General features: G+C 39.9%; 2 protein-coding genes across 2 annotated transcripts; both read left to right on the top strand.

The window, feature by feature from the left end:
* The first annotated feature begins 470 nt into the window (after positions 1–470).
* On the top strand, positions 471–3,403 carry trmo (tRNA methyltransferase O). The gene is made up of 6 exons (XM_079336897.1): positions 471–691; positions 905–1,044; positions 1,305–1,479; positions 1,846–2,003; positions 2,224–2,832; positions 2,991–3,403. Exons 1-6 carry the CDS (start codon positions 603–605, stop codon positions 3,251–3,253), a joined length of 1,434 nt encoding a protein of 477 aa, XP_079193023.1. The 5' UTR covers positions 471–602; the 3' UTR covers positions 3,254–3,403.
* A 1,171-nt stretch (positions 3,404–4,574) lies between these two features.
* Positions 4,575–15,189, top strand: spag5 (sperm associated antigen 5). The gene is made up of 25 exons (XM_079336875.1): positions 4,575–4,736; positions 5,149–5,191; positions 5,291–5,413; positions 5,524–7,709; positions 7,841–8,027; positions 8,183–8,299; positions 8,536–8,628; positions 8,718–8,852; positions 9,540–9,659; positions 9,748–9,840; positions 10,028–10,162; positions 10,270–10,363; positions 10,480–10,627; positions 10,793–10,843; positions 11,204–11,378; positions 11,840–11,973; positions 12,356–12,524; positions 12,691–12,826; positions 13,041–13,266; positions 13,937–14,069; positions 14,241–14,321; positions 14,410–14,559; positions 14,668–14,742; positions 14,832–14,912; positions 15,001–15,189. The coding sequence occupies exons 2-25, from the start codon at positions 5,153–5,155 to the stop codon at positions 15,070–15,072; spliced, it is 4,953 nt and encodes a 1,650-aa protein (XP_079193001.1). The 5' UTR covers positions 4,575–4,736; positions 5,149–5,152; the 3' UTR covers positions 15,073–15,189.
* The last annotated feature ends 347 nt before the right edge of the window (positions 15,190–15,536 follow it).

Genomic DNA, 15,536 nt, shown 5'->3' with positions numbered 1-15,536 from the left:
TTTAGTCGGAGAGATGGTGAAAATGTTCAATTAACTGAGTAAAAACTGCAGGCCAATAACATGTTATTTGTCTACTTTGGGAATAGGCGACTGTAATCTTCTCTGATTCTTGAACATTTTTTTCCTCTTCAAGTTGTAGAGGAGTGAAATTCAAACACACAAAGTAATCGAATAAATCGATCACATCTACCGTTTGCTGTGTACGACCGCTGTGTCCACTCATTGTGTTGTAATAAAGGTTCATTTGAAAGAAAGACTGTTGTATGTGCTGCCCTCTGCTGACTTAAATATGTTTTACCACTGTGCATTTCCTCAATCACTTTTTCATGCGTCTCATATTAAATGTTTTTTTGTTTCCCCCAGATACAATAGCAACATCGTGATATGGTACAAACCAACAAAAAATTCGATTTCTATTTATTTACATATCTTTTAAACGTTGTCACGTGAACTCTCAATAACAGGAAGTCCGCGATATACTTCCGTATAGATAGACTCCCACGTTTCACGGCGGTCTGTAGTTCGTCTAACTCTTCAGGACACACAGCTAATTCGTTTATTTATTAGAGGTGTTATTTGCCCTCCTCATTTCTAACGCTGAGATGAGCTTTCTTTGTGATAGCTGTGGCGAGAACATCAATAAACTCAATAAGCAGGTTTCTGTGATGAGGAAAGAGATCAAGAACCTGAGGTATGTTCACAACATGGCAGCATGTAAACAAGTCAAGAATCAAACTGTTTAAACTGTCTCCTCGGACATATCATCATCTTCACATATGTAACTGATACACCATGAGATTTTTATTGTCAGTTCGCTTTGGTCTTTTTTGTGTTTCTAATCACAACACTTCATTTGTACATTTAAAACATTACACTAATTCACTTATCTTTCTTTTTTCCACAGGGAGATGTTGGCAAGTGCAATTCGAGCGCATCGCAAACACATGACATCCATTCAGTCTGCTGTGTCAAACATTAAACCGTGTGAAACAGATGAAAACCAGACGCATTCATTAACGTCGCCTCAGGCCGCATTAGAGCAAGGTCATTGTTTTTTAAATGCTACTTTCTAGAGTCTGATACAGTATCAGAGCATCACTAGTAATAAGTCTGTCATCATCTAGCGAATGTGATGGTATTATAAAAAAAAGCATAACATTATTATTATTAGTTTAAGAAAGGGGAGCTGATTTTCCACTGTTCAATTTTATAAAAGAATGTCAGTGGTTATTTATTTGGTTGGGGATCAAACAACTTTTATTTGTAATGTAATGTTTTACATTGTAAACTATGAAACTTTTCAGGAACCATCCAGACCCTCCCTATCGGATACATAAGTTCCTGTTTCTCTGTGAAAAATGGGACCCCCAGACAGCCCACCATATGTGGCCCCTCCAAGGCAGAACTGCGCATTCAGCAGAGTGTCTTTAACAACCCTGAGCACGCTTTGGTGGGCCTCGAGCAATACTCCCACGTCTGGTTGGTTACATAGTTTTTTTTTTCTTTAAACCCACATATATTTTACAAATATGAGCAAGAATCAACGTGGTTGCTGTCAAAGTTAGTGACACCGCTGACAAATAAACCTTATTGAAGTGTTGTATTCACTATTAATGTTCTTTCAGGAATTATTTATGTGATATCAAGAGTCTGCATAAAACCATATATATTTCGTAATGTAATTGCACCACACATGACTTTTCAAATAATTTCAAGTACCTTTCTTTTTCTGTATGTGGAGGATAAAGGATTCATTTCCATGCTCAGAATAACAAAATTCATGCCTCTAAATTAATTTCATGGGACTTTTGTCTCACTTTGTTTTTACCAATTTGCTCTTCACAGGATCATCTTCCTCTTTCACAAAAATGGGCACCTGAGCTACAAAGCCAAAGTGAAGCCTCCTCGACTCAACGGTCAGAGAGTGGGTGTGTACTCTACACGCAGTCCGCACCGACCAAATGTGCTGGGCCTAACTCTGGCAAAACTTGATAAAATTCTTGGTAAGTTTAAGTAAACAAGTGTGTCTTTATTTGTTAACTGTGTGCCTTACATGTCTCTTTTACAGGACAGTGTACATCTGTAGCAGATTGTAAACATTTAAACCAAAGAAATACTACAGGAATTGATCAAATATAATATTCGTATTGTATTGATATTAAATGTATGAGAAGACTTCGTGTTCAGATTCAAGTAAACTCATTCCAACTTTTTATTTTTTAGGAGATACAGTTCATCTCTCAGACATTGATATGATTGATGGAACCCCAGTCCTGGACATCAAACCCTACATCCCAGATTATGACTCTCCTCAAACCAGGATGGTTCTAGATTCAGAGTCCTGTGATACTAATAAAGACCAAATACATTCATCTGCTGTGTCACTAAATGAGACCACAGATGTATCAAACTTTGAAAAAGACTCAGAAACAGACCCTCAGTCAAGTCTAAAAACTGCAAGAACTGACGAAGAAGATAACTTGGGGACTCACCTCTTACGAGAAAAATCTGAAGTAGATATTCCAGTCTCAGATTCCAGAGGGGATGCTCAGTTTTCCCTCCCTAGAGTCCTCCAAAGTGTGCTGGAGGAGGTCAAGACCTTTGTAACCCAGGGTGAGGTTTGCCAGCTGAGTTGTGAGAGTGAAGATCAAGTTTCAGACTCTCCAAAAACAAAACCGCAGGAGTCGACTTCGGACCATCTCTGCTATGGAGAAGAGCTCTACAGCACCATTGCTGGCTGGATTAGAGAGCCTCCTGTTGGGAGTCTGGATGTGCGTTTCACCCCAAATGCTGAGAGGGAGTTAGCAGAGTTTCTTCCCGCACACCTGTCAGGTAAGCCAAATTTACAGATTGAAACAAAATACAAGAGAGAAAGGTGATCATTTTCTCACAAGAGGGTGCTGTTGTAAAAGAGATTAATGTGAAAAAGAGTAGTAGAAGTAGCATAATAGATTGCTGCCATTGGAAAAACCTACTTTCACGTCACACAGGACCCTCTGACAGTAACAGACCCAGGTTCAAGTTTCTACGAGGTCCAGAGGAAGCTGCTGCTGCCATCAGAGGGGTGCTGTCAGCAGACCCTCGCTCAGTCTACAGGAGGACACGCTGCAGAGACAGACTCTTCTTCTTCACCCTGGATACAGCTGACATCACCTGCTGGTTTGGACGAGGCTTTGCTGAGGTGCTGCAGGTCCGACCTGTTGAGCAACACATCGCCTCGATGTCAGAAACTATTTCAGTGAAATATTCATAAATGTTACTCTACATTCTACTAAGGGTTCCTCAGCTCAACATGTGTGGAGGATTTCATAAAACACTAATGTATGTTTTAGTAATAAAATTGATCTAGTTGACTTTGGTAAAATCAGTCACATGATAAAGCTCAGTTTATGAAATCATATTTGAATGCTCTGTCATCTTTTGTACCTGTTTTCAATAACTAAGCTGCAAACTGGCCAATGTGTTATGAATGTTTACTTAAAAATGGTAAATTACTTCACATGAGCTATACGTGAATTTCATTCCTGTCAAGTAAATCGATGTTCTTTACATAGTTGTAAAGAAATTGCTTTTGGTGTCAAAACGTTATCATTCTGGTGTTGCCAGATAGCTACCTACAGCATTGCCTGTCACAATATTAAATTCCCCAAATAATAATTTCCATTTTCACATCTTATTTAAATGAAAAAGACCTCTACATTGAACATGCTGCAAAAAGACTTCAATGTCTTTAAATCCAGGCTTAAAACACATGAGACAACTTCCTCTACTTGTAACTGTTTCTATAACTTTTAATTGCCTTTAACTGTTATTTTTTTTATCATATTAATTGCTGTCTGTTGTGAGTGTAACTGCTGCAGGACTCCCTTGAAAAGGAGGGTTTTAACCTCAATGGGACTTTTCTTGGATAAATAAAGGTTAAATAAAAATAAAAAGACGTTGGCCCACAACCATTAGAAAGAATAACTAAATGGACATTAACGAAGGAACCCTTTATTTTTTTGTGAATGTTTTTCTTTACTCTCCAGAACAAAAGTGGTCAAACAACTTTTTTTTTTATCTCTCCTGTAGTGTTTCTTTTTAGGTTTTCAAAGGGACAGAGCTCCATAATATAGCTACTAAATGCCTTTCCCAAGACAAATTTATGTCTTGGGGGGGGGGGGGGTGGAGTCTGATTTAGGAAGATTATCCCAGAGAGGTTTTGACTTCAGCTGAAGTTTATTTGATGAAATCATTGTTAGTTAAACACAATGCCCCAAAAATATACACTAGAAAAATATTAGGGGCCAGTTTGAATGTCAAACAAGGGAGATTAAAAAAAATATGATTGCTCTGGTAACCCTAATGAACAGGTAAAACCAAAGAGGGCTTTTTCATTAAAAAGAAGGCGGTCAAAGCTTAAATTGAGTCAAGGAATAAACAGGAAAAACAGGACGTGGAAGAATGATCGTTTGCCATACATGTTTGTTAGGATGAAAGAAAAAACACCGTGTCATTGATAACGAGGCGTCCTGATGTAGTGACATAGACGTCCAGGTGGGGGCAGCAGTGTACGAAAACACGTTGCGTGTTCCCAGTTTGACTCATAAAAGCAAGAAAAGAAGACAAACGGACCAATAGCAGGAGGGAGATTTTTGTTTTGAATGAACGCGGCCCGTTGATGGCAGCTCGGCGTTTGTTTATTATAGTTTCCTCTCTTTTGACTTTGGTTGAAGTTGGCTGTCAAATTAAAATAGGTAAAGTACTTTTACATGATTTTTACTGCTACATGGTTACTTACGCGATATTTTTTTCATCGCCTCTGTTTTTTTTGTCAACTTGTTTCAGTTAACGTAACTTAACGTCACGTTACATTAGCTAACCACTAAAGTAACACTAACTCTTTAAAATAACACCAGTCCACTCTTTGATTGCTTAATAAGGAAATAGATAGTTATAAGAACACATTATTGCGCCGAAACGTTTAATCTTACATCTGGTAATTTGCCTGAATTAGTCCCGTACTTTAGCATAGTAGCTTCTTCTATCCAGTTAGTTAACATGACGAATATACACAAACCAGTTCAATGCAGCTTTGTGCAAATTAGTTCAAAGTATAGTTCTTCAACAGGTTCAAACAATTGTGTCTTAAATTTTTTGGCTCTCCAGAGTGATGTCTTCAAGAAATTCAGGTTCCAATGGCGAAGGCTTGGTAAGATTTAAGCATTTTTGTCCTCCAGTCTTTTATTTTTTATGAATTGTTATTCAAACAAAGCAATGATTGTTGTTTTTTTTCCCCGGTTGATTTTAGCCTAAAAACAGAGAGCGCACTCCTCTGAGAAGTCTGGATAATGAAACGCCCCATCTGTCAACACCATCATCAAGGTTCAAATCAAAATCACTGCTTAATACTGATGTGGTTAAAACAACACAGGTGGGTTCAAAAAATTATTTTGGATTTCCCCTGAATTTCATCTATCCATCCATCATTAGATTGAATCTCTTTGTGATAGTTTTCATTAACTAAGTCATTCTTATCAACAGGCTGATGTTCCCTTCTGTGACCAAGAGCCCCACTTACTCTCTCCTCCGCCAGCAAAAGACATAGAAAACAATCCTTCCACTTTTGACATGACAACTACTGACACAGCTTGTGGAATTGGAGATGTAACGTTCAAATCATTCATCTGTCCAGGTGGAGAAGTTGAGATTGCAGCCACTTTGTTGTGTGCAGAAGAGAGTATTGTTCTGCCCAAAGATCAGGATTTTAAAAATCCTTTTGAAACAGAAGATACTGTCCTGTCTGACAGCATCATTCTTCAATCATGCAGTGACCAAACAGAACACCACTATTACAAGCTTGAGATGAAAGATGCTTCCTCGGTTAAAAACAGCACACCAGACTCTGGAGACTCTGATGATAGTGCCACACAAGATTTACAAGTAAATATAACCTGGAAATCTTATGTCTGTGACGGTTGTGAGGTTGAAGTTTCTGATGTGACCAGACTACGAGATGAGACCGTCCTTCTGCCCCAGGAACAGCTCAGTGAAACTTTAGGAGACATCAGTATAAATCAGTCAAATCTCTCTGTCTCTGGTCGACTTGTTGAAGCCGAACATGCAGATCATCCCTACTGTAGCAGGGAAAATGACGCCTCTGTCATGGCCAGTGTCTCTGAAACCACAAGTGATACTGGAAAGCCCGAAGGTGGAGTGACTAATCTAACCTTCAAATCTTTTAACTGCACTGGAGGTGAGGTTGAAATTCCAGAGGGCATTGAACCTGCAGAAGAGACAGTTCCTCTCCAAGCTGACCCGGCTGTGATATACAGTGAGCTGTACAATGATGGGATAGAGCCAAGCGTATTACCTGATGACCAAGACATGCAAAAGAGCGATGATCATCTATACTGTATTACTGAAAATACTTCGTCAACCCCAGGTTGTGACCTCTCCATTACACAGGAATCAATCAGTCTTGATGCAATGAGTGAGGTTAAACAGATCAGCTTGGTGGTACAAGATAGCCAGACTGGCAGACCAAACAGCTCCACATCTGAGTCTTTCGGTGTAAGATTTGAGGCTGAACTGTCTGATGGCACTGGATTGACTCATTTGACTCTGCCTAAAGACGAGGCAGTGATCTACCAGCCACTGGATGTCAAATGTGTGCCAACCTCTGTTACACAGGATCAAATTCAAGCTGAAGAAGAAGAAGACATTGACCCACCAACTATCAGTTCTTCCTCTGGTACTAACAGATCTTTGAAAGTGTCGCAAAACAAATCTATTAGCGTTCAAATGCAAGAAACACCAAAAAAGGACTTAAACCCTGAGGACAATGCATTGTTTTCAATGCTTCATAAAACCACATCGCCTGACAGCAGCCATCTTGCAACTTCAGTTGAGGCTCTTACACCTGCAGAAGTGCATCAGGAAAATTGCTCAGACTTGCCCTTAAGCATTAGATCTAATGGCTCCACCGAGGCGAAAGACAGCGCTCTGGGTTCATCCGAAAACGTTCCGGTTCCTTTTAAGTCTGCTGAAAAATCTTCAGCCGAAAACCTGCCTGACGTTTTCAAAGTGCTGTCAGAAATTCCCTCCGTGGCATCAGCTTTACCGTTTGGATTCCTCAGTCCTATTGTGAGGAGAGCTTCTCTGCTTTTATTGAAGGCTCGTAAGGACACTGAGCGGGACAGGTTTTTAGCAGAAGATTCTGCTCTCGAGGGGGAGAAGAGTTTGATGGCTCCTGTTAACATCAACCCGGCTGGCTTGTGGGCAGAATGCTTGGAGAGTCCCATGCCATGCCCTCTTTTGAACTCTACAGCACTGGGTTGCAAGGCCCAGCCAGGCCCACTCACAGAGCCAGTTGAGGATGTTGATTTGAATCCTGGTGCAGCACTTCAGCCTGAAGTAGAGAAGCCGGTTCCAGATATTCCTTTGATTCCAGATGGTCCCCTTCAGCAGCAGCTCCGGCAGATGGCAGAGTTTCTCTTCTTGGCATCAGGAAAAATGGGTCCTGCTATGGCGTCTGCTCCTATACTTCCTCCTGCGGCTGTATCAATCCCCTCAACAAGAGCTACTCCTACAGAATCCCACAGTGCCTGTGTAGGAACAAGTCCTATGAAACTGATAGACCACAGCGTCAATACATCTGGAAAATTTGAAAGGAAGAGGGAGTTCTCCTCAGTTGATTCTTGCACACTGACTGACCCTCTCTTGTGGAAGTAAGTGTCCATTCTTAAGAAAAGAATATCCTAAAATGTGGATTTTTGGATTACAACATGGCTAATTCAGCTTTGTTGGGTTTTTTTTTGTTTTGTTTTTAACCTGCCTCTTACGTGTTTTTTTTTCACAGCGTACCTGCAGGAGCCATTGAGGGTCTCCCCAGAGAAGAGCTTGAGCAGAGGTTAAGGTCGAGCATGATCATGGTGGAGGCTCTGGTGCAGCAGTTAGCTTCAGCCAGGACTCCTCCCTCTGCTGGACCTGCACCCTCTGACCTCAGGGAGAAACTCGTGCAGACAGACCACACTGAGCTCAGTCAGGTAAGGACGCATAGAAACACTTTTGATTGGCTGAGAATGTAATATTTAAAAATCTTTACTTATTACAATTCAATTCATCGTGATATCTTTATATTCCTCATGTTCAGCATCCCATGGATCCTTTTTAAGGCCTTGATTTCTGTTTTTAAATATAGACCACAATGCACAGAGATCTGTATTTGGAGGCTCTGAGGAGAATCGGTGAGTTGGAGCTGGACGGAAGATCGCTGCAGAGCCTCATCACCTGTATGCAAGACATGAAGGTCACCATGGTAAGAAAGACAAATCACACAACGACACACGTTCTGTGTTGCTCAGCCTATTGATTTCACTATGTGGAGAATAAAAGGCTCTGGCAAGTTACTTTTTCTATCACTTTTGCACCTCTACATAAATGAAGCGAAATGACGTTGAATTCAAAATATTCACATGATCTAATGTGGGAAAATACGGCCACACCTGATGTTGATTTTAAGAAACGTGTCATTGTGTGTATTCGTCCTAACAGACTTCTCTGGGCTGTGACACCGATGCTGCTCTCACCGGCATGAAGAAAATAACGAATGATGTCAGAGAGGACCATCAAAGCGTTGTTTCTCATGTATGTCAGCATGTCTCTTGTACCTCTGTCAACCAAATGCATGCTCTTATATATAGATCTCATAGTTTGTGTATGTTGTCTGTGTTCAGTACGGTCAGATGAAGTCATTACTTGAGAAAACGAAGGCGACGCAGACGGCCATGACGCAGAAGGTAAAAGACGCTTTTCATCAAAGGGATGACATGAGGCTGCAGATGGAGGAAGCCTTTTCAGCCAAAGAGGCGGTAAGCACCGTTAGCTTAATGCTTCAATGTTTGCTCTGTTTCTAGTCTTACACTACGTAATTCCTTTGTTCAAGTTGCATTAATGGAGGCTGAATCACACATTTACTCACTACAGTTTGAATGAGCTTTACTTTGTCTTTTTTTTTTTTTTTGTGGCAGAGATTAAATAATGTAACTCACATAGGGTCATTTTATGTCAATTCCATAGACAGATTTTATATTAAGTTTGTTCAGACAAAACTAGATGAATTTACTGCGACACATGCTTCAGTATTATATTAAGTCAAATGTTGAAACCTCTGAACACAAGTAGTTTTTGTTTTATAACACGCTGGCTTCTAGGCATTTAATTGACATGTGAGGCTAACGCTATAAATAATAGTGAGTTGTGGTGGTTGTTTATCTCCTAGTGAAGGTCTGCTAAATGTTTACAAACCCCCAGAGTCGGCTGTGTTTGAATATCCTGAAGCTTCAAAGCTTTTCACAAGAAATTAGAAGTCAGAACCAAACTTTAATAAGACTTTATCTGCCGATTTCTACATAAGAGCTGACCCTCAAATTGAGAAAGTAACAGTAACCATTCTACTGTGTAATGTTTTCGGGCTCTGTGATACAGACCAAAACTCCTGTCTTGACGTGGTTTTATTCCAGTGTTTCTTTTCTCAAGACTTGTTGTCTTTTCTGCAGGCCTTCAGTGCGATGCAGCAGCTGAGGACACACAGTGCTACAGAAATCTCAGAACTGGAGAAGATTGTTGGGTCTCATCAAGACCTGTTAGCTGCCCTGAACCAGACTTACCCTGAACAGGTACAGAGAACAGGCATTAAGCAAGCAGCCATCTTTTAATCTAACCAGCATCACATCTGTAATGTAACGATGTCTGCTTCTGTTACAGGTTGCATTAAACAGGGTCTACACTGAAATACTGGACTCTGCCTGTCATGTTTTGTCAACAACCAAAGATGACCAATCCAGTGTAATGAAAGAAGTAAGCTCAGTATTTCTTCTTTCAAAGCCCTGTAGCAAACCTTCTGTTGGTATTTTCATCAAATGTTACAATCTGCCTCTGCAGCAGTGGAAACTTTCTTACAAGCAATGAACAGTGCGTTGCTTTTCACAATTCTGCTATTGTTGCTAATGTACCCTTCTCGCTATGTGTCCGGCCTCTTTGACAGCTGTGCAGAGTCCGAGGACTCCTGCAGAGAGCTGCCCCCCTTCTTCTGAAGCTGAATGAGAAGGCAGCTGCTGCTTTGAGAGAGCGGGATGTGCATCTTTCTGAGCGAGACCAAGCGGTGGAGGAGAGAGAACAGGTCCATGTCTAAAGCTAAAGAAGAGACTTGTTGTGATGCATTTCTTTTCTTCCTGATTAGTGATGGCTCTCTATCACAAAGTTAATAAGACTGTTTCTACCAAACAGATTGAAGAAGAATGGAACCAAGCTAACCTAAATCTCCAGACTGCTGGAGAACAGATTAGTGATTTAAATCTGCAGGTGACAATTCTGACCTCAGGTAAAAACTGACATTTGTTTCTTTGGTAATTTATTTCACCTCTTCACAAACAGCTGCATAACGTCATTTTTCTCCTGTAAAGTCGCCAATATTTCTTTGTTTGCGATAAATTCCAGAGATGGGGGTGCTGCGTCAGAAGTTGGCTGAAAGAGACCAAGAGAGGGGTCAGTTGGAGAGAAAGGTGACAGAGCTTTCTGCTACCGTTTCCTCCTCTTTGGCCTCGTACACCTTCCTGGAGCAGGCCCTGGCTGCCGAGACCACAAAGTATGACCTCACAACCATGCTGATTTACTGTAGCTCAGGAATACTGAATTTTTATTTTATTTATTTTTTTACTTCAGATTTTTATTTTTATTTTGGGGGTCTTGGGAAGCAGATTATGTATTTTCAAACTCAGAAGTCGGGTACTAAAAGCTGCTGTTGTTTTAGACTGCAGCAGTCATGGAAGGACATCCAGCTGTCCAAGGACAGAGCAAATGAGTAAGTGTTTCAATTAAAAAATAATAATAATAAAAATTGTCCCCGGGGGGCAATTAAAAATGCTCAAAACATAGTAACACTGAATTGATCAATGCATTAGGAATAACATCAGTTGCTTCAGTATAACATGGGTTACATTAAGAAGTCGGTTTGGAGAAAGAATTCTTGAGTTTAACTTACAGTAAAAATGATGCTCTCATATCTCTACAATTTTTATTTATGTTTTGTTTGATTGGTTCATTGACTGCATTTTCACAGAAATCTTTAAAAAAAATCCATTGTTTTGCTCTGAGTAAGTCAGGAACATTTGTCTCTCAAACCCCCAAAATGTATTCCTCTGGTGGTGTTTCTGCCTTCCAGGTTGGAGGGGTCGCTGGGTGCGTCGCAGCAGCGCGTGTGTGAGCTGAGTCGGGCTTTGGCTCGAAGCGAGGAGCAGCTTGGTCAGCTGCAGGCTCTTTCACAATCCCAGAACGTGCAGATCCAGCAGCTCCAGGATGTTTGCACACAACTCAGCGGCGTCAGGGAGGAGAACGAGGTTTGCTTTTGTATACATTATCCCATCCGTTGACAACTGCCATTGTTACATGATGATCAATGTTTTACGACGCCCGTCATGTTGGGACTCATCAGTTAATGTTTGGGATGCAAATATTTTTCACACCTCTCTTACTGCTTGTCTTCTCTAAATCGACTGAAATAAATCATAAACCAATTGTTTTCATATTGATTTGATATAAATAAAGTTCAAAGACCAGAAGGAGAGCACACATTCAGTCTTTGTCAGCACTCTTGCAGCAGAGTTTTGTTTGAACTGTCGCTGATTTATGGAGACCAGGACAGCGTTACAATAGTCTTGCCTGTTAGTTATAAAACGCTAGTCTGTATTTACTTGGGAGCAGTAAAGGAGGAGCACTTACATCATCATGTGTTTTAGATGGCTTTTTTGTATACAATACTCTACTTTAACTTCCTGTTGTCCATGTCTGTGTGTCTCAGTTCCTACAGATGGAGAATGAGCTGGCGAGGGAGCAGATGGCTGAAAGCGAGCGTGGGCTGAGGGCCAACCTGCAGGGTCTCCGGGAGAGGAACCTTCAGTGTGAGGACCTGAAAGGAGAACTTGGTCAACTTAAGTAGGTCTAAAATCAAACAACCATATTTAATATCTCTTTTTAAGCGTTTTTAATTAAAGATGACTATGAGATTCATTTTCCTTTTCATTTGATCTATATTGACAAAGTTGGATTGGATGAAGTTGTTTTGCAGCAGGCACTACTTGTGTTTGATGGATGTAGCAACAACCTTTTTTTTTTTTTTTTTTTTTTTTTTTTACATGAGTTGCTTTTAACAGAAAGTTCCTTGCAGTAGGACAAATAGTGTTCAGTTAGTGACACTGGATCAAGCTAAGTACTTAGAGGAGAAGTCACTTAGCGATGACACGAACAGTAACAAAATGTGTCCTTAACGTCGTATAATAAATGCTCACGTGTTTCATCCTTTGTGTTTGTGATTCAGGCATGAGTACAGAAGTTTGCTCGAGGAGCTGGAAACCACAAGGTCCAAAGCCAGCACAACCCAGCTGGAGCTCCGAGAGAGACTGGCACAGGCCGTCACTGAAATAACTTTACTGCATCACACTCTGAGAGGATTGACCAATGAACTGCACACAGCTCTCAATGAACAGGTAGTTTATAGGAACTGATGAATAACAGCAAGGAGTCATAGAGAGTTCAGTTTTAAAATAGAAGCTTCAGTTTTCTTTACATTTGGTTTACAAAGGTTTTGTTAAAGTGAAATAAACAATAAGGAAGTTAAACATTTTCATGCAGCGTTGTATACCTTTCCTTCAGACACCAGAACCAATAAAGGATAAATCTCAACTGGTCCCCAACATGGAGCGTCGTCATCCCTCCAGCTCCTTCGTCGACAGCATCATGGTTGCTTTGACTGCTGAGGAAGAAGACGATGAGACGCCTCCTGCAGCAGGTGCTGCAGCTTTCCTGCATGTTCTTAGTGAAATACCTTTTTTAAAAAAAAACGTTTGGCTAGTTGTTCATGACCGTTAATGGCTTTAAAGAGAAGAATCAGTACTGTCAGAAAAAACACTTTAACTCAGCTGAGGGCGGGCTTGAATGTAATTTAACGACTTTGGCCAATGGCGACTCTAAACTGTAGTTCACTGTCTCTCCTGTCAACTCAGACCTGCCTGAGCCCCAGAGTGAAACTCTGTTCAGCCAGATGAGTGCCTTCACTCGTGTTGCCGTCACCCCGAAAAAGACTTTAAATGCAGTCGAGCTTGAGGACGAGCAGAGCAGCGAGGCAGAGCTGTTTGCTGACCTGAGCGGCACCGTCACAGAGCTCATCAGCAACATAACGCTGCTACGAGAGCGTAAAGAGGCTCACCTGGAGGAGCTGCACCACACCATGTAAGTGCTGCTGCAAAATGTATATTATTGGATGAAATAACATTTGTTTTACTTACAGAATCCCTGTCTTTGTCTAATATGGGCTTGTTTCAGTTTTTTTTTTTTAAATGACTATGATTAATAAGATTTACTTTTTTGGATTTTTTATTAATTGCTCTGTTTAGAGCCATGGTGATGTTTCAAATGTAATTTATTTTTCAAACGGTTAGATCCAAACAAAACTAAATAGGCAAAAAAATAATAAATAGAGAAACATTTTCAATCTGAAGTTTTTGGGAAATTTTTCCCTGATAAATGAAAGAAAATAAACGTTTTCACCTCTAATATGAACAAATCGACTTTTCTATACAGTGCTAAAAAGCAGCGGGAAAAGATAATTGAAGAGTTTCTTTGAGCCGACCAATGGTCTAAAACCCAAAGACGGTGAACCACTTATTAGACTCTTAAAGCAGCGTTACTGCTTAATTTAAAAACTAGAATTGAACCAGATTTGAAGATGTTTGCTATAACAGAGACAAAAAACGTCAGTTCACTGGTACACTGGTAAAATGTATTTTTAATTATAAGGAGTTCTTTTTTTTTTTTTTTTTTTTTTTTTTTTTTTTTTTTTTTTAAATTTCATATACAAATTGTAGCTTTTGTACAAAACAAATGTGGCATGTTGTTCCAGCTGTGCCCTGCAGAGAGAGCTACAGGCTGCAAACAGCAGGCATGAGGCTGAGGTGTTGGAGTTGAAGCGTCAACTAAACCATCTGAACAACCTGATGGAGAGGGGCAGCCAGGCTCTGCAGCAGAAAGCTCAGGTAACAAATCGTTCCTCTGACTGCTGTTGTCTTCGATAAATGCTCATGTTTTGTTTTGTTTTTTGTTTTTTGTTTTGCCCAACAAATGTTAATAGTAAACCTTTAATCAGGCGGTTGCTGACTGAAGGGAAGTAGCACATATTGCTTTAAAAACTGTTTCTCTTTACACAGGATGAAAAAACTGTGATCAAGTTGATGTCAGAAATACAAGAGGCCCAGGAAATGCTAAATAGACACAAGACTGACAGTAATGTAAGTTACAAAATGCATATTTCCTTTTTAAACCTCAATGTGTTTAAAAAATAAATAAAGTAAAACTCCTTTTTATCATTTTTCACAGGAATTGCGAAAGGAGGTGGTTGAGCTGCGTTGCTCTCTCCAGCAATCTAAGGTGGAGTCTAAGTTCCTGCGGGGGGAGTTAACGAAAGCTGGTGGCCAATCAGCTAATCCTTCACATTTCATGGAAGAGAAGATCCAGCTATTGAAAGAAGTATTTATTTCTGTTATTGTGCAAGACTTCCAGGATACAATACATTTATTTTAATTCTTTTTAGACCATGTATAAGAAAAGACTTGAGTTGTTTTTATTTCCCCTTAGGTGGAGAGACTGAAGGCGAGTCTTCAGGAGGTGGAGCAGGGCAGAGGTAAAATCCTCGAGAGAGCAAAAAGACATGTAAGTATCGGCTTCTTACAATGTGGTAGTGACTGATTGAACTGTCCTCCTGCTTTATCCGAATAATCATGATTTTATTTATTTCACAGCAAATCATCCATCAGGCCAACCAGCAGAAAAGTGAAAATGAGCTCCAGATGTTAAATAAGATGATAAATAGAGTCCGAGAGGTGAGAGACGCTTTTCATTCTGCGTGTTTTAATGTCTCTCAACATTATTACGTTTTTATTTATGTGTAATTACTATTTTCGCTCATAGATCCTGCTGTCTTTGCCGGAGGTTGTGAAGAAGTCTGAACAACTCCAACAGCTTGTTGAATACATCGGCTGACATGTTTGTTATTGTTCTGTGATAATTGTATTTATGTCTCTTTTTATTTTAGTTTGTCCTCGCTTTCATTTAAATATATTTAGTATGATTGAAATAAAATTTTAATATGTAATAGATTATCGTGTTCCTTTTGTGAGTTTTGTTTCCATTTCAGCAGCAGAAGCGGTGATGCACAACACTGTTTTAAGGTTTCTCAGCAGAAATCCAAGGTTTTACTTTAAATTATTCATGTATTTATTGTTTTTGTTTAACACAGTATGCTGAGTGCACAAGTGTGACACAAGCTGGACCTTGAATACAACAAACAAAGTTAGAGATAGGGTTATTTATTAATTTCTTTCTAATATAAGTGAAAGAATTCATCAGCTCACAGGTAATTTATAAAATCCCACAGCTTTTTGTTTTTGGTATTAGGCATGACCAAATAAATGTTACTTACATTTACCTATTTGTCAAGTTTAATT

The sequence above is a fragment of the Symphodus melops genome (genome assembly GCF_947650265.1).
Source record: "Symphodus melops genome assembly, chromosome: 2".
Lineage (NCBI taxonomy): Eukaryota > Metazoa > Chordata > Actinopteri > Labriformes > Labridae > Symphodus > Symphodus melops.
The sequence above is the reverse complement of the archived record's forward strand: the minus strand, read 5'-3'. Positions and strand labels throughout refer to the sequence as shown.